Source organism: Notothenia coriiceps, unplaced genomic scaffold, assembly GCF_000735185.1.
Source record: "Notothenia coriiceps isolate Sejong01 unplaced genomic scaffold, NC01 NC01_scaffold00019759, whole genome shotgun sequence".
Lineage (NCBI taxonomy): Eukaryota > Metazoa > Chordata > Actinopteri > Perciformes > Nototheniidae > Notothenia > Notothenia coriiceps.
Window position 1 is genome coordinate 349,395 of NW_011352460.1, and position 24,141 is coordinate 373,535.

The 24,141-nt window shown below is 40.4% G+C and overlaps 2 protein-coding genes across 3 annotated transcripts; both read left to right on the forward strand.

The window, feature by feature from the left end:
• Positions 1-1,274: 1,274 nt before the first annotated feature.
• On the forward strand, positions 1,275-10,818 carry ice2 (interactor of little elongator complex ELL subunit 2). Of its 2 annotated transcripts, XM_010779004.1 has the most exons (16): positions 1,275-1,388; positions 3,121-3,222; positions 3,335-3,632; positions 3,720-3,839; positions 3,929-4,063; positions 4,267-4,383; positions 4,660-4,819; positions 5,281-5,459; positions 5,546-6,374; positions 6,906-7,078; positions 7,189-7,318; positions 8,524-8,608; positions 8,944-8,994; positions 9,497-9,740; positions 10,288-10,400; positions 10,485-10,818. In XM_010779004.1, exons 1-16 carry the CDS (start codon positions 1,375-1,377, stop codon positions 10,486-10,488), a joined length of 2,754 nt encoding a protein of 917 aa, XP_010777306.1. In that variant the 5' UTR covers positions 1,275-1,374; the 3' UTR covers positions 10,489-10,818. The 2 variants fall into 2 exon arrangements, with proteins under 2 accessions (XP_010777306.1, XP_010777305.1); XM_010779003.1 differs by having other exon boundaries at positions 10,288-10,818.
• Positions 10,819-10,956: 138 nt separating this feature from the next.
• anxa2a (annexin A2a) lies at positions 10,957-15,385 on the forward strand. Its single transcript, XM_010779006.1, has 13 exons — positions 10,957-11,017; positions 11,650-11,707; positions 11,809-11,902; positions 12,638-12,732; positions 12,814-12,927; positions 13,104-13,194; positions 13,407-13,486; positions 13,572-13,631; positions 13,958-14,051; positions 14,142-14,237; positions 14,423-14,481; positions 14,709-14,831; positions 14,905-15,385. Exons 2-13 carry the CDS (start codon positions 11,660-11,662, stop codon positions 14,962-14,964), a joined length of 1,014 nt encoding a protein of 337 aa, XP_010777308.1. The 5' UTR covers positions 10,957-11,017; positions 11,650-11,659; the 3' UTR covers positions 14,965-15,385.
• Positions 15,386-24,141: the final 8,756 nt, after the last annotated feature.

Genomic DNA, 24,141 nt, shown 5'->3' on the forward strand with positions numbered 1-24,141 from the left:
CTTCTATTTTCTGACTCTTTATCTGTTTCTGTTGTCTAATCTCTCTTCAGCTCACACTCTTTTCAACTAAATAATCATATTCCATGTTTTTAACAACTGGCAAAGATAATCTTAATCACACACTAACAAGTTATTAAAGAGAAAATAGAAATAGAGAGAACATACCTGTCAAAATACTTTGATAGTAAACTACATCATCTGCCATTTAGACATTAAGCTATACAACCATTTAAGCAACATGACACCTTTTTGGTGGTGGTCTTGACATATTTCACTATCACAATTGATTGATGACACAATATGAAAATCTGTCTATTTAGAGAAGTAAAGATTCTTTGGTTACTTTAAAATCTTTAATATGATTCGAAATGCAGATATTTCTAAAGGATAGCATTCAGCATTTTTCTCAATTTCTTGACACAACCTGCATGGACAAACAGGAGTTTTCGAACAATGTTATGCCGATATACATGTGTGTATAATACTCTTGATATTATTGTTGGAACACTATATTTAATTTAATGTTGCCTATATCTTTTTAATTGATGGTTCATATACCCAATGTTGAAATGAGCATTTAGGTTCGAACATACAAGAAAAATAGAAGGACTGTGGCAACACCTCCTAAAAAGTGCCTTCCATAATTTAAGTAAAGAATTTAATAAATGTAAACATATCTTAGGATATTGTGGCCTGCAGAAACAGACACAACAGGATGTCAAATTCAGAATAGTTTTATTGACATGACCATAATGGCATACAGTATTGCCAAAGCTTTGTACAATAACGACATCTATGCATAAATAAAGATGTAGAATGTATTGGAAAATTCTAGAAAAAAAGGACTGTGGCAACACCTCCTAAAAAGTGCCTTCCATAATTTAAATACACAACAGGATGTCAAATTCAAATGGCTTTATTGACATGACCATAATGGGATACAGTATGGCAAGGCGCCGTATCGATAGAATATATATTATAATAATAAATAATAATAATAATAATTCTATTATACGGCTCTGAGTATGGCCAAAGCTTTGTACAATAACGACATCTATGCATAAATAAAGATGTGGAATGTATTGTAATGTTCATAAACATTTTGAATACAAGTACAAATAACATGTTTTCTTTACAAGGAAAACATTTAACTTTTTGTAGATGAACTAGAAAGTTAATAAAAAAATACAGTTAAATAACAGATCGTTTACTTTTGATGTCCGGCAGGGGGCAGCGATGTCCACAGAGCGCTTTAATGTCAACATCATTTCAACAGACGAAGAAGATCACCTGGCAAACGTTTGTTTGCTTGCTAGCACATGTGGATACTCATAATGTTGTCATTTCCGCGGACCTCTTGTTAGTGTGGCTATAATGGAACTAGTATGGTAAGTCGTATTTTCACTGTAAGCATAAGCAGAAGGTCAGTGGTAGATTGTGTGTCAATTCAAGTAATAAACTTAACTTTGTGCTATTTCATTTTTGCTAAAAAGCTTAGCGACAGCTCTGTTATTGTTGTAACTGACAGCTCGCTATGCTAACCAAAGGTGAGCTACTTCCATAGTAGAAACTATCTTAACCGTAATTGTTGACGTAGTTTTATTTAAAACGCTAATAAGTACCAGTGAAGACTCAACCAGAGAGCTGCAACATGCAAGCATAGCTGCAGTCAAGCTACTATAATGAGTCTGGAAATAATAATAAACCGAATTGTTTTAGTTGAACGAAATATTTGTCTCATTGTTTTGTGTTGTAAACAGTTTTTATGTTGTTAAGCTAAGCCATGTAGCTAAATGGCATGTACCGCCAAGACTTTCCTAAACTATTTAACTAACGCCAAACAAAAATGTACTGTTGACTCTAGATTTGAACTGACCTCCAGAATTTGACTTGACAACTGTCTTGTTGGTATAATGCATTTGTTCCCAACATAGCTTATAGAGACTAAACACGGTGTTCTTGATCTAGAAAGCTTTCTTAGACATTTTGTCGTACAGACGTTGGGATAACGTTTGCTTTTATTTTGAAGGTTGAAACGGAAGTTGCTTTCTTCTCTTAATCTAACTTTGATGCTGCTCCACCTGACATGATAGGGAATCATCTGTTATATTTTGGATATTACAATGGACTGTAAATATACGGTTATTACAAGTCTAAAAACACCTACTAAACTTGATACTGTGTCACCCTGTCCAGCTGTAAGGGGAATTTGATAGTAACAGTACTCAAAATGAATTATACTGACATGTATACATAATATAACAATTTGCCTTATTGCAAACCGCTAAAGCACTATGTCAAAGGCCTGACATTGTTTGTTTGTTAAGGAGATTTGCTAGTTAGTGTGAATTGATCTTTAAGAGCCGTTGTTCTTAAACACAGAGTTTCACTTGGAGATAATCAATAAATGACCAATTGAGTGACATAAAACCAACGTTATTTTCAATAACTCCGTACTAACTTGCCCATATTAGTGAAAATATTTAGGCTTAAACATATAATAAAGTAGTCTTATATGGCCCACCTTTGTTGATAACATGTGGGTTATGAATTGTAATATCTTTGATATAAAGACACAAGATTTTCATCGGCATAACTACACTGTAGCTATGTTCGTATGACTAAATAAAGAACCTTGAATAACTCCAAATCAGTTGTTTTCAAAAGCTTCCATGCAATATATAACCACGTGATTTTAAATCAATGTCAAAATGATGTGAAACTTCAGAATTGTCATAGAAACATTTATATACAATAGAAGGTTGTCTAAAATCACCCAAAAAGTTGGCAGGTCCAGCGTTGCAATTTGGAGTCGCTCAGCAGGATCTGATTCAGGAACTTGTACTTTTGAAAATGAGTTGCCAGCTTCTGAAGATTAATTTCATGTCAAAACCCTTGCCGATATACACAATTAAACTCAGCAGAAAAGAATGACACTACACCTGAGTCATCTATTACGTTGAGTAATGGTCATTTATGCACTACCCTAAAACACAAACTTTGAGACACTCGCATGTCAAAATAAACTGTCCACCCACAAAAGCCATGCAGAAACTGTTGCATAATGTTTGGTACAATGCAGTGCCTCAAATACTGTTTTTTTTTCTTCTTTAAATGTAGGGAGGACCCCGAGGTCCCCGATGCTCCTTTGTTTACCAATGATCTTTATGTCAAATATTCACTTGCACCTAATGTCAGAGAGCTGTGGGACTTTCTCCAAAGGTTTGTTGATGATAATAAATCAGCTCAAACAATTTTTTACTCTGTTTTCTAAGGCTAAATTATATATCTGTATCTAACATGTTTTACCTCAATTTCTTTCTCCTTCCACAAGTCCTGTACAGAACATAAAACAGGACTGTGGGACTTCAAAAGCTTCCTCCTCCTCTCCTTCTACAAAAGACGCTGACGTTGATACTGACGATCCGTTTACAGACAATGATGGGCAGGGTGCAGCACAATGTTGGGATACAGAGAAATCAAGAGTAAAGCTCAAGCCGATTGAGATGGAGGCGGGTGCTGTTTACCCTGAACCCAGAATGCCCTACCCCTGTCCGTCCAGCCTATCAATCAATGGCCAGAAGACTTATCTTGGCTTTTTGATGAGTAAGAAAGCAAGCGATCCTCCACAGGTACCTACATGAACTCCTTAATGGTATTTCAATCCTGCCTGTCCTTTTTTGCCACGGGTCTTCTAATAGTATGTTCTAATATTTCAGAACTTGCAGGCACAAGTAAACAGTGAAGTGATGCAGTTCATGAGGTACCTGAAAGACGTGGCCAAAATATGTGCTGACGACTACAACTTCATATCACAGGGAGCTATGCAATATTCCGAGGTAGTGATACTGCAAGGATTGCCCCTGTCATCAGCTCTGTGATGTATGTTCATAAGTGTTAAAACATAGAGCCCTAATTTGTTCTTCAGGAGTTCTTCAGGGGGTGTTTGGAGCACATCAGGACGTTTCCTGAGCTCTACCAGATCCATGAGATGACTAGTCTGACCGGGGGAACATTCAACCCAGGGCTGAAGCTGACCTTTGAGAAACAGCTGCTGGTCATGGTGATGAACTTTTGAAGTGCTAGTATAACACGGGAGCTTTTCTAGTCAAAGAAGTGTAGGGCTACCACTTCATTTGTTGTTCATTATGCCATTGTGCACTTTTCTTTTCAACCTTTCCAACTCGAAGTGATGAATTGCAGAATCAGTCTTTTGGTGTTGATTCACTTGTTCCATTTCCATATTTGTACCCTTCATTTCTCCAGGGCAATGTGGATATTACAGACCACACCATGGTGCCTGCTGATGCACAGCTTGCATCGGATTATCAGAGTGTTTCATCACAAAATCCTCCAGCTAAAAAAGCCAAGGACATGCACGCTGTAAGCAATTGTCTCTTCTTTTTTAATTAGCAAGTCACAAAGCTGTTTTACTGCTAGAATAGGATTCATGACCGCAGGTCTATTGTTACACCATTTCACTTCTTGCAGTTTTAACAAAAGACACCAGAGGGTGTTCTTGTATTGCTCAGCAAAACCAGTGCTAATTGTGTTTCTGAAAGAAGTCAAAGTCCAGTTAATAGTAGACTATTGAGAAGTTACCTGTGTTGGTTTGACTGTAGTTCTGGTTTTCTGACCCGGTCTTGTTTTTCTCTGCAGACAATCAGCGGTGATGTTAATGCTAGCAGCCTGTGTGCTCGTTATGAGCCTCATGTGTGTCTCACTCGAGACGCCCTCGTAAGGCTGCTAGATAACCATGGCCCAGACTTTGCAGAGCAGTGGGAATTACCGGTTTGGATCAAGTTAAACCCAGGAGAAGGTACGGCATCATCATTCAGATACTCGGGCTGTTCTAGTTGACGTAAGATTAACTAAGACACATTTAGGGCTTGCTTCGAATGGGTACAAATCCTTTCTTTTTCTTTCTTTACGTTGCTGCTCACTTTCAGCTATAAAGTCATGGTTATAAAGCCACAAAAGTTCATCCAATTGTATCCTGTAAAAGCCAGATATTAGAATGAATTATGTTTGCTCTAAATAACTTAGATACAGTAACATACATCTTAACAAAAAACTACAGAATTATTTTTAAATGCACACAAAATGTGTTCGATGATGACCCCAGATATTGACCTTGCTACATTAATATCAATGACAGATTCAAATAGTAGTGTGTATACAAGAGACCTACAATAGGAGATGCATTTTTTGTAATGACATTGAGCGGCCTCATGGTGGCACCATTTCACAGATCCTTCATTTCACATGTTTTATTTACAGGCAATAGACAGAAGAAGACTGTATATATAGACTCACCCCTTCTGAAGACTGAAATGACCATGAAAGAGAGGAGCCATGTCTTCCATGAGGAGAGTCTGAAGCTCTCCATCAAGAAGAATGGGAGTAAAAATGTCTTCCATTTAATGACGGAGCTTCGTGAGGATAAGCAGCAACTCTCTGTATGTGGTCGCACAACAAAAGTAATATCTTTAATGTGGTCTTATTTATCAGAACAATAATCTTTTGTTTTCTGTTTCTCCATCAGGAGGGCTCAAAAAGAAATATAGTGTCTGGTGAAAACAGTGGACTTGACTTTGAGGTGGACCTTACTGACCTGGAGACATTTGGTGAGACGAAACCCATTAAAACCCCAAAGACGCCGAAAAAGAAGAACGAGCAGGATGCCTGTGTTGAAAGTACGAAAGCATCAAGTTCTGCGTCTGTGACTAATACTAAAAGGTCCAGTGAGCGTCCTGCAAACACTACCAGCAGTTCACAAGAAGAGATGGACACCTCAGTGGCAGGTGAGGATGATCCCGTAACAGAGGAGAGAAATCAGCCAGCTGGGAATGAGGCCATTGCACCAACAACTGAAGACATGAGGCCGGACTCTCCTCAGGAATGTAACGAAGACCCACCTTTTATGGGAGATTCTGATGAAGATCAACTGGTCATTGATGACTCCATTGTGTGTCCAGCTCAAACACCTACTACACAATGTAAGACCACACAACTCTCTGCTGACGCCAGATCTGATTCTCTAAACTCAGAGTGTTCTTCCCCTGAAAAACCAACAAAGCAGAAACGACAATCCAAAAAAGCAAAGGTATCCGGCGACCAGCTGAGTGACATCCTGCGCATGCAGACAGCCATGTTCAACTGTGCCAGTGACACGGCCAAAAGCTCCACTGTATCCCAAGAGATGAGCTCACCAGCCCGAGGTGCGGGACCCTCAGTTCACTCTTATCCTACGTCTCTGGTGAAGCCCTGTGTGTCCTCATATTTGGAGAGAAACAACAACCAGGATGGAGAGAGCGACGCTGCTTCTCACGAATCTGCACTAGAGGCCAACAGTACAAATACAAAGCATAAAAGTTAGTGGCAAACAAATGTTCTTTCAATGATTTAAGTTGTTTCTCCGTGTGGTTCATTAACCGTAAGTGGCTCAGTCAGTAGGGGCTTGGAAAGTGAGCCGTAGGGTCGCCAGTTCAAGTCAGTAGGGACTTGGACAGTGAGCCGTAGTGTCGCCAGTTCAAGTCAGTAGGGACTTGGACAGTGAGCCGTAGTGTCGCCAGTTCAAGTCAGTAGGGGCTTGGACAGTGAGCCGTAGGGTCGCCAGTTCACGTCCCTGAACGGACCTAAAATATGGAGTGTGGACTGCTACTTGGAGAGTTCCCCTCCTGAGCCCTGCCATGGTGCCCTTGAGCAAGGCACCGGACAACCCCCCCACTCCCAATGCTCCCCGGGCGCTGTACAATAGCTGCCCACTTCTCCTAGTACTAGGATGGGTTACATTTCACTGTGTGTGCTCTGTGATCATGTATGTCTGATAATTAACGAGAGTTTCATTTCTCTGATTCTATAATATTCTATATAACATATCGTACATTATTTGCCACCTACAGAACTACTGTCAGAAGAACTGCAGGCTGGTGCAGAAGATGAGCAAGATTACGTCGCTCCAGAAGAAGGCAACCTGCTCTACAAGCTCTACAGTCTGCAGGACCTGCTGCTCATGGTGCGGAGCTCTGTGTCACTGACCCATAGCAGGAGAGTCGGCCAAAACGACCAAAACCAGGTATAAGTATAGTATTAGTCGTCACTCGTCCTCCAAAAATGTAATTTCACAAATTAAAGTATAAGTCCAAATCTTCATCAGCCTGATTTCTGTTTTCTTCTTCACCACAGCATGTGCCAGTGCATATCTTGCCCAAGCTGGAGTACCAGCTGAGTTATGGAGTTGAGTGTCTGAACAGCAGTGAGGCTTGCCAGCTGTGGACGGAGAAATTGCTCCACTCCAGCACTGTACCCTGCATAGGTAAAACTTGTGTTGCTTTTCTTACCCACAATGCTATATTCCTTCAGTGAAAATAGAGACAGGAATGTTACCAAAATAATCTCTATTCTAGTCTTATAGTCAGTATCGCTTTTAGTCTTTAATTTATTTTAACATACATGCCAACAATATAATAAAAGAACTGTTTATGTGGATAAAAAAACAATACTTTTCTCCTCTCTCCTTCAGAGGGTTCAGTAGAGTCAACATGGAAATCCTCCCACGAACCAATGCAATAGTCTTCAGATGACTCACCGTCCTGCTGTGTCTCTGTGTTGATTAAGTTTACTTTGTTGCCATAACTACAGCCACATTGGATTATGGAGAATTACAGAGAACGCATTGTGCAGACCTCAGCTAAATGCTGTTTTGAACTGCAGTTAAATCCTCTTGAAAAATGATTCCAAACTGCTTACTATCCCTGTTGCTCAAGATTCAGGGAAAGACTTCATCTTCATTCTGTGAGAGATTCATTAATCTGTTGACTCGTGTAGGTGTTATCTCTGGGACTGTACATCGTCATCTTCACAGCAGAATGATTATTTGTTCTATCTAATGAAGGCAAAAGGAGTCCCTAAAGCACACCCCTTTCCAGTCTGACATTCTGAGCCGGAGCATAAGTGTTGGTGTCCCTACAACAATGTACTGCTTTCTTATACTCAGCTTGACAGAAATACCTTTGCCAAAAAGTGGATGTCACCCTTCATCAGACATTTAAAACCTTAGATGTCTAAAGAGGAGAAAAAAACGTCTCATGTTTCTGTGCTAGAATTATTAGAAAATGATGAGCCAGTGAGGAAACAATGATACAATTCCAGCTTCATGGAACTATACAATAACTCTCACCTCTTGACATTATGATGCAACCGATAAAGGACTTCCTTGTATGCTTCGTAGTTCATCATGAGGTTTATCATGTGGCTTTCCCATTTGTGTATTTCTGGCTGTGGCTGCAAGCTCTAAAACAAGTTGGAATAAGCAGGCATTACATGTTGGAGTGGGAGGCAGGACCAATAAGCATTTCTTACCACCCACTTAAGCTTGTAACAATGCTGGGAAATCAACACAGGCTAATTACTTTGTAAGCACAAGGAGAGGCATTGATGATGAAGTGAGGCTCTTGATGTGCTCATTAGCTCTTGATCTTTCCTCAGTGTATCGCTCACCCTCCTGTTCTGTCTCTGCAGCTCACATCAATGCGCTCACATCAAAAGTAGCTCTGCTCACAAAGCTGCCCGACAACTGGAAACCCAACATCTCCTGTGGGTTCAAGTGAGTGTCCTTACAGCAGATGTGCACAGATGTTTAGGTTTCACCTTATAACCCCTGTATGATTATATCTTGACAAATGTTGTCATATTAAAGTAAAGTCACATAATAAATCATCTACGCCATTTTCATCAACGGGGGCTACCCTAATATACGTTTTATGGTGCCTTTTTATCTGCACTGTCAATTTGCTGTAACAATGTACATTTAGCCCCTGTGGAACAAATAAAGAATTTCTGATTCTGATTATTAAAATCTCCTCTAATCATCTGAATTAGTGTAAAAGATTAGACTCCTGCCAAAAGAAACTGACTGAAATATGAATGTTCCATCCACAGGCCATCGAAGTCTCTGAATATACTGCACCACCTACTGAAAAAGCTTACTGGGTAAGTTGATGACGACGACAGTGTTTATTTTAGCTCTGAATGTACATTATTTATTGAGCTCCCTCATAAGAATGGTAGTGGCATGCATCTACAGGTTTAAATGTTTTGGTTCTAATGCAAGCACTTAACATATTTTATGTGTAAAACTATGGAAAATGTGGTTTGATGAATGTACGGTCCAAATTGGGGAAGGGTTGGGTCCTCCTCTGTAGTTCTGTTGTTTAGTTGGGCAACATCTGCAGATGAGTTATCTGTGATCCTCTGTCTGTATGCTCTGTTAGGATGATTAGAATTATGAAACTGTCAGCCTCGGGTTAAAAGCATGAGTTTGCCTTCATGTTTGTGTTGTAGGGTTACACAAGCGATTACTCAACGGCACATAATGCATGCGTCACCTTCTGCTTTCCCAAGGATCTGTTCCCCCCTCGGAATGCTCCAACATGTCTCAGTGTGTGTGTTTCTGACAATAACACACCTCCAATGACTTCATTTGATTTTCTAGGTTAGAGGAAGGACAGTACCTGATTGCGCACAAGGCAGGGGAACCATTTGTGACCCTATTAAAAGTGGCTAATGGGAAAGTGAGTCGGGGGGCATACAACCTGCAGCAGGTCCACAGCTCCGTCCCCCAGCCCCCCACATCCGGCCTCGTCCCCTGGATACCTGTTGATCCATCTGTGGTGCTGCCCTTCCACAAGAAACACGGCCGTGTCCCCTGCACCTTCCCGCCAAAACCCTTTGTGCAGGTTTGTATTTACGTTACCATTGTTACTGCATTTATAGATGGTACTATGAAACAATATTATAGCAGTGGAGATCATGAAAGTAATGACAATGAGTTGAAAGACTATTGAAACCAGTAGAAGTGTTTATTTGTTAATGCCTATGAAGTACACACCCACTCTCAGGAATTCTCTAAAATCCAAGATGCGTACCATGCGGTCTCCCTGTGTGGTGGTGGGTGCAAAGCCCTCCGTTGTGTTCTTATCAGACAGGCTGAGTCAGTGCAGTGAATAGTTCTCCTACGCATGTCCAAAACTAACAGCAGAGACAAAAGAGAGCAAAATCAACAACTGTTCAGCAGGGTTAGGGGTGTAGACTCTGAGACATTCATTAGATGCCTGTCTGAGTCCACATAGCAAGACGTTAACACATCTTTAAACTTGTCAACTGCAATAGCAAACTTATAATTTAAACTGGGCATTTGTATAGTCAACATCCGAGAATAACAGATAAACATATTATTTGGTCCCAGTTATTTACATTTCTTTTGACCTTCCTTCATCCTACCAGACAGCGAAAGATGGTTCATCGCAGTCGCAGTACAACAACCATGGAGCCGGACAGGCAAAGAACAACCGGAATGCAGTAGGCAAACTGAAGAAACGACAAAAGAACCGTAAAAAGTATATTAAAAACCTACTTAAAAAGACATTTTAAGAAGTCCCACGTCAAAGGATTCAATATCATGTCTTCTCATTTCATATAAGGTGAGGAGCTGAACCTGTACTGCTAAGGAAAGGAAAGGAAAGCGCAGCATAGCACTAACAATGTACATCACTTCATACTGGTGTTATACTAAGACTTTGAACATAAATGTGAACGTTTAAGCACTTTGAGAGTATAATCTAGAACTTTCTATTTTTTCATATGTTGGTAATTATAATTTGTGAAAAGATATAAATAATAAACTTTGTCTAAGTAACCATATGTGAGTATGTCTTTATAACTGTTTGTGTGGAACGAATGATTCAAGACATCACCTTGAACATTTCCTGAGGGTACAGATGTTCCAGTGACTTATGAATAGTGTTTTGGGGAAAACAACCAAAGTATCACAACTTTTTCATTAGCTTCTAGTGGAACAGGGTGGAGTGTTGTGTGCATGGAAAAGGGGAGGGAGTCTGAATGAGGGGAGGTGAAAGGGGAATTGTTTTCTGTCCGAAAGATAAACCTTCACACCCATTCCACTTAAACACTGCCTGGACATATCTCTGCATCATCTCAACTCAACTCAGCTAAGGTAAGTCCAGTGAAGTTATACATTTGACTTTGAACTCTTTCTATAACTTAGATTAACTTTGCAATGCAGGGACGTTTAAGGGAATTCTCCAACTTGCTGTCATGAGCAAATGACTTCCACACCATTTCCTTTCTTCTTGTGCACACATGCTTTGTATTTACTTTTTCTTGAGTTATGTCTAAGTAAGGATGTGTGAGCGCTCTAACCTGTTTCATTGTATGGCTGTGAATGTGCTCAGTTGACTGCAGTACAGTAGCATTTTCCAGGGTGTGTCTCTTTGGGGCTAGTGTTAAGGAGTGTGTCAGACTGAATAATGATTTAAATGTGTTAATGGGTGTTCAATAGTATCTAACCTTTTTACCATAAAGTGAATGTGGCAAAGAAATGAAATCAAAAGAACAACTTGATAAAAATGGAGAAAGTCTCTTGCAGGGATTTGTGTGACTCAGTTGTACCAAAAGCAACAACCTCAGTTTAGTAGACGTTTCCTTGGTGGGCTGAAGTGATTATATCTTGAGACTAAAAACAAACATGACCCAATGCCTGCAGCTCAGACAAGTCACAAGATAGGGTTACACATAGATGTGATTACAAGATTGTGTAGTGTTGACCGTTTTTGTCATCTTTTACAGCACATTCAAAATGGCTATGGTATCAGAGTTCCTGGGACAGCTGTGCCTCAACATTGGGGTAATGTCATATCTTCATTTGACTTTTCATACAATACATGATGTACCATAAATAACATGGCGTTAATTTAATATCACTCTAATGTGCTTTGGATCCCCCAGGCCAATGAACCCAAACACCCCACGGTGGTACCTGCTACGGATTTCAACCCTGACACAGACGCTGCTAGAATAGAGACTGCAATGAAAACCAAAGGCAAGAGAAAAAAAAATCAGTGCTTGGTTCTGCTTCTCCTTCCCACAGAAGAGTGGTTGGTATTTGTGAGTCAGCATCCTGGCTCCAATGTTTTGACCGTGCTGGGAAAACCTCCAAGTCTGAGCCTCGGAGCTGGCAGAGCTTTGTTCTGGGAGCTGTTGGCAACATTCTGACCGCTACTACTCCTCAACAGTCCACCATTTTGTTGTTGTGAATGATATGTTTAATGTGTCATGATGTTTCTTTACTAATGAGGGTTTGATCTTGGACAGTACCTTGTGACCACGTCATGTGTGAAGCTATCTCTGCTGCCAGGCCCTTCTTGTGTTTGTTTATTCTTCCCAAAACACTTTTAAAGCTAAATCCAAACACATTATATGTTGAAATGATTCCAAACTTGCTATTTGTCATTTGTGTGCCAACACCATTCAACATTTTAGCACACAGAATGCCTGAAGGCTTATATTCGTACTGTAAGTGTTAGCAGGTTCCACAGAACATTAATAAACATCCTTTCACCAAAAGTGAGATAGAATTATCACCTAAAACATTTGTAAAAAAACTAATTTGAGCCATCCTTATTCTAAATGTTTGGTTATATACACATTATACTTTACATTCCCCTATAGAAACCCTTATAACATATTGACACACTGTTGTCTATAACCCAGTTTTTACACCATATTCCCCTTTGTCTCACTCAATGTGTGTGTGTCTTTTTCATTCTAACATTAGGGGTGGATGAACAGACCATCATCGACATCCTCACAAAGCGGACCTACTCACAAAGGAGAGACATCGCTTTCGCTTATGAGAGGAGGGCAAAGAAGGTACAAAATGCTTCACAGCTCTTACTTTGTGGTGGCTTAAAACAATAAGGACACATAAAGCTAACACTGATGTATTTTCAGGACCTGATCTCAGCTCTGAAGGGAGCGCTGTCCGGCTCTCTGGAAGCAGTGATCCTTGGACTGATGAAGAGCACGTCCCAGTACGATGCCTCACTGATCAGAGCATCTATCAAGGTAAAGGACACACATTGCATCAGTGCTACTCATCATCAGTGGATTTAACGGAAGGGCCACACTGCCCTCTACAGGAAAAATGACTGAACTTGCTTTAATGACACACCCTCAATGATAGTTGTGAATATCCTAAAGTGTCACGTAAAGAGAGTAACACAGATGTATCTCTCTTTCAGGGAGCAGGAACAGATGAAGAAACACTGATTGAGGTGTTGTGCTCACGCAGCAATGAGGAGCTGGTGGACATCAAGAAGGTCTACAAGGAGTGTGAGTCCAAAACATCCAAAGCATTCATACAGGGCTGGAAATATATTGTAATGTATAATGCCGCACCTAAAGGTTATTGTGCTTGTCGTGCATTATATATATTACCATGTCCACCTAAGGTCTTGAGATGTGTATAAATGTTGTTGAACCACACTTTCAATAGCTACGTGGTTGATCTTATGTAGAGGAATCAAATTCCTTGTTTCCCACAGTGTTCAAGAAAGATCTGGAGAAAGATGTGGCTGGTGACACATCTGGGAACTTTGCCAAGCTGCTCCTGGCTTTGGTGGAGGTGAGATCTGTTAGGGCCTGTCGTTATGATTAATGTAACATGATAGAGTTTAAACTGATCTGAGTCATGTGTTGTTTCTGTGCAGACCAACAGAGCAGCTCCAATCGCTGTCGTAGACTATGAAAAGATTGATCTAGATGCCAGAGTAAGTTGTCCATGTATTACTTTGTTTGTGAAATCTAAACTTAATTCATTTAAAATCTGTACCTTTTTTAAATTGTATTCTATATCTAGCTAATGTTAAGTTCTTACTTTTCACCACCGACTTATTCACAGAAAATGTATTGAAATGACCAAATGAGATTTAAAACCCCGGATCATTTGTACAAGTTTAAGCAGTTGGCAGTTTTGGGAATAAGATAATTACTTACATTTGATATATTGATATCTAACAAGGAGCGGCACCCACCCCCATGCCACATTATAAAGTATAAATAATAAGTCTACTGTTATGTTGCTGATTGATATCAGGCCCTCTATGAGGCTGGGGTGAAGATCAAAGGAACTGATGTGCCCATCTGGATCTCCATTATGTCTGAGAGAAGCGTACCCCACCTGCAGAAAGGTAAGACGCACCGTTTCCTTTTGCTGTTATTGTTACGAAAGTATTGGTTTTGAATCCTCGATATCTAAATCGTTCTTCTCTGCTTGTCAGTGTTTCAGAGGTACAAGAGTTACAGTCCCTATGACATGCAGGAGAGCATTGCCAAAGAAGTCAAAGGAGACTTGCAAAAGTCCTTCCTGGTGCTAGGTACACACATTTGTTTATCATGTATTCATATTATTTATGCATATTTCTGTTCTACTTTTGAAGTAAATTGTAACTCTGTAGGTCCGTTTTATTGTATGTCTAAACTTTGAAACACAAAAGACAATCATCTGTCAGCTACAGACCGTGTTACTGTGGATACTTATTCTGTTTTTCTTTTGCTCCAGTTGAATGCTTTGAAAACAAACAGCTGTACTTTGCCAAGCGACTCAATGAAGCCATGAAGGTACTGTGCTGTTCTTTCTTCTTTTGGAAATGTGGCAATTTTGAGGGCCAGACTTTGTCTTTCTTTTTTTGGAACAGAAGTACATCTGCATGTGAAAGAACAACTTTGCTGCAGGAACACCGACTTTCAAGTTGGCAAAAGTGATCTTACAGCAGCGTTACATCAGCTGCTGAAGTTAAGTCTGAAGCGAACAACTTGTAAGTGCTGACTTGTGCTTGTCTGCGCAGAGTAAAGGAGCCAAGGAGAAGATAGTGACCAGGATTATTGTGTCACGCTGCGAGGTGGACCTGAAGAAGATCTGCTCTGAATACAAGACCAGCACCGGGGAGTCTTTGCAAAAGACTATTCTGGTAGGTGACTCATTCAGGCTGATTTACAGTCAGTTCTGTGGTGCAGCCCTTCTCACTTGCTCTGTTTCTGCAGGAACACACCAAGGGAGACTACCAGAAGGTGCTGCTTGGCCTGTGCGGACCGGAGCAGTAAAAATGAATCATCAGTATCAAAATGACCCAAATTCTGCCACTGGAGGGGTGCACTGGAAAGGTGGGCTTATGAATATCATACTTAGAACAAACTCAGAGCCCTTCCTACTTTTTTTTCGCACTTTTGAATGCAACATTGAAGGAGATGCATTTATCTTTTTGATATTTGAAGAGTCTGTATTAAATCTAACTTTTGTTTGACTAAAACAGCTTTTAATGGAATGTTGTTCCCTACTTTTTTACATTCAACCCATTTTCTCTTGCTTGATGTTTACATAAAAGACCATTAGAGGGCGCTACAGTAGCATTGAAAACAAGTACAGCTCCAGCTCCTCTGTGTCTCAGGCCTTATAACATCTGAAACCTGCTCAAGAAATGAGGAGATCTTACATTTATAAATAAAATAAAAATATTATAAATTCCATTGTCATTATTGTCTTATTTATTATATTATTGCATTTGTTACAATTGCATGAAAAACAGGGTTCATGGATTTTATTTGCACAACATATGTTAACATAATTAAACTGCAGTTTGTGAAATTTAAAAATGCCATCGGAAATTACATTTAAATCCAAAACTTCAGCACAATCTTGAAGATTTGTGAAATAATGAAAAGCACAGTAAAGTCAATATAGATCTTTTCAAATACAAAATAATGATTAAAATCTTCTTCCTTTTGCACTATGAGGTTCCATCAAGATGATTTAATCATTAGTGTGTTTTTCTGTGTTTGTTTGGTGCTAATATTTTAATTAAAAATGTTAATTTTACCTCCGGCAAAGATGATTTGCATACCACTAAACAAGCTTCTATACAGTGTGTTTCTGCTGTTTAGTTTGTGGTCTCTCAGGATGAAATAACCACCAGTGTTGTCAAGGCATTTCTACTGAAGTATAAGAAAAAATGGCCCCAAAAGGCAAGATCAGTTCTGCTGAACACAGCGATGAGGAAAAGGATGTGAGGGGAAGCGCACAGACTTAATAATCTAAAACAAAGTGGTGTACTGTGGCTCAAATAGGATAGGAGATCATCCATTATTGTGAGGGAAATTGCCTGATAAAATAGTGCTTCTGTCCAATATTTCCACTGGTTGAGTAACTGAGAAGGGGAAATGGCTTCACATTTTAACAAGGCACTGGATTTATGATCATTTTGTAATAATATTGATGAGAACATTAGCCCTTTGTGATGGTTTATGTTTATAGGCAATAAAAATATAAAATATAGTGTAAAGTAAGGTAAAACAGTATTTTGCAAAGCAGAGTGAGATTTATGCGCGGATGTGGAGACAGATTAATCTCTGCATCATAAAGAGGAAAGTACCACCATATTTTTCCCTTTTTTATATAGATGTACAACATGCTGTTCTGTTCAAGGCCAGCCCGTAGGGACCTCCACAAACCCAAGGGGAACTCTCTTCTCAATTGAAACGATGCAATTTACTGTCCCAAACGCTGGCACTTCATCATTCAGAGGACTTTAACCCCATGAATGTCAAACACAGAGCATGCGGGGAAGGAGATGGAATACCTTGCATTACCATAACAACTACAGCCAAATGACAAGCACTCAGAAGCCTAAAAGGTGAAGAATAATACCATAATCACAGGTTTGAATTGGAAAGGGGATTTCTGATTACTTTAGTTTTTTGGATAATCAAAGATACTGATATTGAACCAGCTGTCAGGCTTTCATATCATGGTGGTTTAGCCTGAAAGGTCAGACAAACCCTTCTTGTCTCTAACGTGTCCCAGTTAGATTGAACATGTGGAAAGCTCCCCCCGCTTCACCTCAGAGACAAAGCCCAGGCAGCGCTGCAGGCCTCCAGCAGCATTAAAGTTTCACAGTACAGCTGTATAGCTGCTGCCGGCCCGCAGTCATACCCACTGCACATTGGGAAGGTATTAGTTTGTGCTTTTCATTAATTCATTGCATTGAACAGAACTTGCAACTTAGAGAACCGGCAGCTTTTTCTCATCTCTCTCTCTCCTTGACACATCTGAACCCGGCTCAGACTTTTGTGCAAAGCACCAAGGGGTGTTTAATTATAGAGTAGTAGGCCACCAAGGTCTGCTTTTAATTGTGTGCATCTGTGTGTGTTGGTGAGTGTGTGTTTGCCTGCAGCTCTATAGGTCACAGGCATACTCTAAATGAGAGCTCCTACAGGCTACGCTGCAGGACCCGTTCCCTCAACACAGCTGCAGAGTCGCAAGAGCCAGAGTTTGATTAATATTTTCTTAATTATCATTATTTAATTCAGCAAAACCACAGCTTCTTCAGAGAAAGCGTGGCCTTTGTCTTTGTGATGCTGAATATCCCGGCTCGTAAAGGGCACGCAGAGATCCTGCATATGGTAAATAAGAGGTTGTGTCTTATGCTGCTGCCCCAGGGAGAGTTGGCACCACACTGAAGGACATCTCCTTCTAAAGAAAGGCGCTCTGCTGATGTTTCTCCGCTCAGACCGAAGAGCCAGATCCTCCGCCTCTGGCATCGTCAGGCCCGCTTCCTTTTATGAGGCTCAAACTGAGACAACAGCGCTGTGCACTCGTCATGCCATCAGGCTGCCTCCTTTGTACAGTACACTGGTAATTGAAACAACATAAGAGAGCAGAATAAGGCCTGTCTCCTCTTCGGTTTTGGCTGCAGTCAGTCCATCTGCAGACGAAAAAAGACATTTGAGAAGTTTATGAAAGGGCTTTGTGTACATGCAACACATTTGAATGCTTTGAAGAGTTCAGCTTCTGTCATCCTAAGAAGCCAAAAGAGTTCACAAGAAGGTTTTACTTGATGCCAGCTGAGTGTCGCTGCTCAACCTCAGCCTGTTTGCTGCAGTATTTACTCATAAGTTTCAGTTTTCTTAAAAGAAAGATGATTTGCTTTTAATTGAAGATGAAATCAATCACGTCTGATTCTAGTCACAATCCAGTTTGTTCGAAAAGCCTGCCTGGAGACATAAGCAGACTTTTATATAGTTGATCAGATCAGCAGTATTTGATGCTCAGGGCTGGGCTGGATGCTGACTTTTCTCTTTGCTTGAAGCTTCCTCTCTTTTGCCGTGTGCTGAAGGGATGAGATTACCCTGTGGCTGGTTAACCTACACGCTTTCTATCTGTATCCACTGTCTCCCCTCCTTCAGTCAGCCCACAGAGACAGCCCTCATCCCCCTGTGCCTATTCTGTCACTCGCCGGCCCGACATGCAACAGAATTTTCTGACAAAGATCCAGGCTTGCAAGGATCGCTGTGATCCTCTTGGTTTGATCAAATGTCTGACATAGGTTTGTGTTTCATATCTTACCGGATACATGTGTGCATACTCTGTGTGTGTACAGTTTCATCTTTTGATGGTGCTGCGTGGCCTCCAGCCAGATGCACTAATGATAATTTTCTGTGAAGTGGTTGTAATGGTCTGGCCCCAGCGTCAGCAGCTCCTCCGATGTTTGCACACGCCACCAGATCAGATTGGGTGTGTGTATTTTGCGGCGATGCTGATAATATACCAAGAAGCATGCAAGAGGAGGACAGTCTTTATCAAGGTGGCATATTAATGTTTATTTACACCATGGCTAATAAGATGTGTGCTCGGCAGCTAGGTGAGACAGAATGATGGTGGGTAATTAAACTGCTTTGCTTTAGATTCATCCATTATCCATACTCAAGCCTGCATACATAATGTAATAATGTAAAACAAGGCTTGTTGCAGCGGTGGATGAGGCGGCCATTCTGAGGTGTTTTCATCCTCGTAGTACGGTGTAAATCAATACTGTGTGTCACTGCAGACACGATGTATTGAGATCGCTGTGATACATTTGGAAATTGTCAAAATATGTGTTCAGAAGATATGACCTTTTTACGTGATGCAATTTCGCAAGAACACAGAGACACTGACAAGACTCATTGGTGTTTCAGCATTTGGCTTTCAACCTCTTAACCTGCTGGAGGATGGGATTGACTGAGTGGGTGTCTAATCCATATTGTCATGCTTAATCCCATCAAATGAAGACAGGCCCTGTCACCAATGTCCTTGTGAGACTGGCCACTGGACCCCACGCACACGCACACACACACACACACACACACACACACACACACACACACACACACACACACACACACACACACACACACACACACACCCTCACCTTCATGCAAGAGATTGAAATCAGCTAGGCAGACACTCAAGCATGAACCAAATGTCAGCGACAAGCCACAGGGAGAGAAGAGGAGCCCATGTTAATTATAACAGAGAGAAATCGTACTATTTCACCTGCAAGACATGCTACCCAGGATATCTGTGGCTCATGAAGTCATTTTCTTTTTTTTCCTCCAGGGATAAACCAAGAGGAGACACAATTCCAATAAGTAGGTCTTTAAAAGCAGTGATTAACTTTGTGATGAATGTGTGCTTGTTTCCGCCAGCTTTTGCTAATCACTTTATGGAATTGTGTTGTGTGTTCTTTTATTATACAAAAAGGGTAAATCCATTGAAAGATCAGCAAGTTAGAGAAAACTGCAGTTATTTTGTTCGTCAAAATGTCACTGAATTACAGATATTGTTTGAAGCCAGTCTCTGAAGCTCTGCCTCCTCTGACAGGAGAAATGCAAAGTTTTGGAAAGGTGTCTACAAATGTCTTCCCTGTGCAACGCTACTCTCTCATTTGAAAAAAAAAAAAAAAACCTAGTCTTCTTCTTTTTCTGACAACACGTTTCCCATGTGACACTTAACCTTTGGAGATTTCCCATTCTCTCTGATCATTCACAGTTTGGTTCATGTTAATTAACCCTAGGGCGCAGCAGAGAGTTGCAGGCTTTGAAGCAGAAGAAGAAAAAGAAACAAGAGAGGGGTAGGAGGAAAATGATTTTGTTGTTTTCTGTTTCTTTTGTGGCGATTCAGCTGCCTCTCTCCGTGTGAGAGCCTTGGTGGTGCCAGTGAGGATAGTGAGTGGCGTGGGTGTTGGAAAGGACAGAATTTGGTTTGTGTCCTTGTCACCGTCAGTCCCTCTCCCTGTGAGGAAGTTGGCCCGGGCAGCCTGACCTCCCTCAGGTGGCCATGCATATGGAAATCAGCTCAAAAATAGAACACAAGATGGTTTTCATAGCCTTCAGCCTCCCCGCAATAAAAAAAGGAAAAGGATTTTTGTCTATTTCTTTTCATTCTTTTTGGCTCCTGGCGGAAATGGTCTTTTCTGTACTCACTTGAAATACACAAAGCATGTTTCTTAGTGAAAAGTGCCACTGGTGGCAGGCAGAGCAATATTGCCTGAGCCCAAAGAATATGCTGTGCATGTGAAATTACTTTTTTTTAACCATTTCACTACTCGTGTCTCGTCTCTTCAGGCTGTGGCTCAGAGTACAGATTGATCTAACCTCTGGCCTTGTCATCAGCAACTGTAGGTACGGCTAAACATACAGTCACAGGTGACATACAGGGCATTTATCATGGAATCTTGAACTCCGAAAGGCTTTCTTTCCTCTCCCAAAAGCACCTTTTCTTAAAGCGGCAATGGGTTGAAATCCACTCCATAACAGTGGAAATATTCATGAGGAAATCCGCTGGAGAAGACGAGCTGCAGCACAACCAGAGGCTTTATTCTCCATGTTCTCGGGGCAAATCTGTTCCTGTGCTTCTATCTGACGCTTGTCTAAAGCATATAAAGACAAAGACAGGAAGTATGATTAGCCATGGAGAATAGCAGTGCAGTGTTCCCTCCAGGATAAGTCTTGAGGTGGGACTGATCAAAGCTATGCCCAGAGACAGAGACTGAACCAGCACTTTTTCAATGGCTATCTCTGCCTTAAGACAGGGAGGGGGGGGGGAGTTCTATACATATTTCCCTTTCAACGTCTATGCCAGGAAGTTGTTAATATTTTGTAACAGAACAATAGGTTCAGAAATATTGTTAAACCTCTCATTGTTGAATTGTAAACTAACTGTCAATGTTATAGCTTCTGAGCGGCTTGTAAGATGTTGACAGACACATGTTTTAATGATTTAAACTCTATTATCTTGTTTTAGTTAGTGTATAGTGTCGTAGTATCAAGAAACAGAAATCCTATAAAGGAATATTTGGCTTTAGCATTTCGGGTTGTTTGTTAAACCATTGTACATTGTAACCAATAACATACCCTGGTCTTTTTGCAATGCGATGAAAAAACTGAAATGTTGGTTTTCATTTAAAATATTATGTCAATACATTTCACATAACTATATTAGGTTAGTGGAAAGCAATAATATTAAGTTGAACCTAATATATTTGATTTAAACCTAATATTATTGCATTTCAACTAACCTAATACAGTTATGTGAAATCTGTTGACATAACACATTCAATTCAAGTCAACGGTTCAGTTGTTTCAGAGCACATTTATTCATTGTGTCCCTATTTCATAGTCTTTTGGATTTTAGATGGGCAGTCTTACGGATTTAATGATCTCAAAATCCTGAGTTCCCTGCTACAGACTAAGAAATGTCACATATGCAAACTTTACTGGCTGTGTGTCCTTTCAAGTGCACCCAGCATCTTTTAGTGGAGGAGAAAAGGACATGCAGGTATATTCAGTCGGCCTCAGGGTTTGGGACATGGCGGTTCAGGGCTCGGCTGATAATTGAGACGGACGGAGTGTGATGAGATGCCTTCATTATAGAAATGTTTAAAGGAGAGCAGACCTCTGTGATATACAAAGGACGGCTTTGATACTCGGGCCTTAGACACTTATAGGTGCAGTAATGACAGCCGCCTGCTGCTTTGGCTTTCATTGTGTTCTTCTTTTGGAAGTTTTTCCACTATCATCAATATTTGATTTTTCGTTATGCAAAGTATACCTATGCACATCATGTATACTTAATCATATCTGTTTATTTTCTTATGTGCATATTGCTTTTTCATGTTTTTCTTTCTCATTAACATACAGGTGATGCAAGTGAGAGGAATGTTTTTTGTGATTATTTTTGTTAATTTACAAACTGAGGCTAGTCCTGCAGCAAAGCTTAAGAGCAAAGTTCAAACACTGTTTATTAATATATTGTTAACATTTCGGCAATAGCCAGACAAGCGTCAATATGCTTATTCATAAAAGCACAAATTTGAATTTCTTCCTTGGCCTGTAAGCCTGTAAACTAGGAGACTAAATATATACTTACATTTTATTTCAAAGAGAAAAAATCCTCTCTGGCAAAAACACTGGCTATGAAGAACTTTACTCAAGGATAGGAAGCACATCATTAAAACAGGGGAGAAATATTAAAAAGGGGGGATATGAAAGCGTGAAGATCTACTCGCCTTTGGCTACTCTGACTTGCTTCAAAAAACATCTTGAGATCTTTCCCTCCCTCAGACCTGCACTCTCCCTTGTTATTTGACTTTATTTGCTGGCTTCACACTGATTTGAGCTGTAGAGTTTTCCACTAAATAATCAATCACATAGAGCATCATGAAGGCACTGCATCCCTATGAGGAGACTCTTTTACTGCATGCAGCATAAACACAAGACACAGTGAAGTGCTGAGGTCCCTTCATGTCTGCTTGACACCTCACATTTCATCAAAGTCCCAAAGTCTATGTGTCCTCAAACACCGTGGCCTGGTTGGCCTAATTATAATACACAGAAATATGAATGCTGAGGGGAGTCGCCTTTACACAAGTGTAGGTATGAAGTAATTACCTGTTTTTGCCGCCCTCTGTGTGCCTTTTGTCTCTCATCATCTGTGACATGGACGGGTGCCATGCTGTCAGCTTGGACCAGAAGACGAGCCATGAGAAAGGGACATTAACACATTACTCCCACTCCCTCATGGATAATGGAACAAGGTTTTCATTTGAATGATAAACAAAATGACTTGGAGACAGTGGGAAGATCACTGGCACCTGCCCCTCCCCGCTGCCCCTCCCTGCCTCCATGCAAAGCTGAGTATTATGCAAAACAAGGGGCGAGGGTCTTTTTTTCGGTGTCCCGTGAACTCATCTGTGTATCTCCCAGGCATGTTGGACAATTATGAGTAAGTAGAAGTAACTCCACCTTGCTAATGTTATGCGGTGTTGTGTTCACTGTCCTTTTATCAGAGCACGGTGACTTTCATCTGGAAAGTTCTCCACCATACCCTGTGTTCTTCACATTAGCATAGTATCTGAAGGCCTTAATCAGAAACAACAAAGCACAGTGGCCTCGCTGTGTCCAGGGTGATAAATAATTCTTGATCTTATCAAAACGCTCGAAAACCAAATAAAAGAAAATGAAATACTGATGTGCCAAAGTATACAGAGTAAATACACAGTGTGTTTTTCTATGGGAATGGAAATGCGGCAGCACATAGCTGCAGTGCTGTTTATTTTCATTTATGAAGACTTTCAATTCAAAACAAACTGAAGTTATTTTAGTTTATTTTGCTGCCAATAAACAGCTGGGGGGAATGTTGTTCTGTAGTGTCGCTCCGACTAAAAAAGGTATTTCAAGTCTCCTGAAATCTACAGCGCTGCGGCTCACATAACTGCAATGCTTGAAGAGTGACTCCTCAGAACTTAGTCTAAAAAGGGAGCATTGAATATATATTGGTTAACATCCTTTAACGGCAGCTACAATTAATGTGTGAAGCTGTGCTTGAATTCCTCTTTGTGCCATCCACCTGCCAATCACGCTGTTTGTAGAGCTAGATCACAGTGTTGTTTTCCTACTGTATTTATTTCCACTGGTATAAAAAGATTGTATTACCTGGTCTTTTGAAGATGAGGCAGAGCTGCACACGCTGTGCAAAGACTGGCAAATTGCAAAAAGGAAAGGAAGACGATAAAGGGAATGTGGGGTTAAAAAGAAAGCAAAGTGTGTCTTAAGTGTTGTGTGTGCAGTGAGAGTCAGACCAGGAAAACTATTTTCACCGTTCACGACTTCCAACTTCATCTTCTTGTGTTTATCTGACAGGAAGAAACAGATGTCCCTCTCAGCATCTGCGGTCCAGCTCCTTATCTGTTTTCTACTGCACATATTTCATATTTTATTCCATTCTATTTCAATGTAAATACTGCTATATTTCATTTTACTATATTTGTTATTGTTTTTTAATGTTATTAATGTTTTCTTAACCCTTTCATGCATAGAGGTCACTACAGTGGACAGCTATTCAAAAGGTGTTTTCTTGTATATACATTGTTTTTTTTTGCATAGTTGCACCATGTGTGTGTGTGT

Bases quoted from the DNA above. Each gene is read 5' to 3' on its own strand.
- ice2 (XM_010779003.1), top strand. The intron at 6,375-6,905 runs GTTAGTGGCAAA...TGCCACCTACAG, and splicing joins TACAAATACAAAGCATAAAA to AACTACTGTCAGAAGAACTG. The intron at 8,609-8,943 runs GTGAGTGTCCTT...TTCCATCCACAG, and splicing joins AACATCTCCTGTGGGTTCAA to GCCATCGAAGTCTCTGAATA.
- anxa2a (XM_010779006.1), top strand. From the start codon at position 11,660: ATGGCTATGGTATCAGAGTTCCTGGGACAGCTGTGCCTCAACATTGGG. The intron at 13,195-13,406 runs GTGAGTCCAAAA...TGTTTCCCACAG, and splicing joins CAAGAAGGTCTACAAGGAGT to TGTTCAAGAAAGATCTGGAG. The intron at 13,487-13,571 runs GTGAGATCTGTT...GTTTCTGTGCAG, and splicing joins TGCTCCTGGCTTTGGTGGAG to ACCAACAGAGCAGCTCCAAT.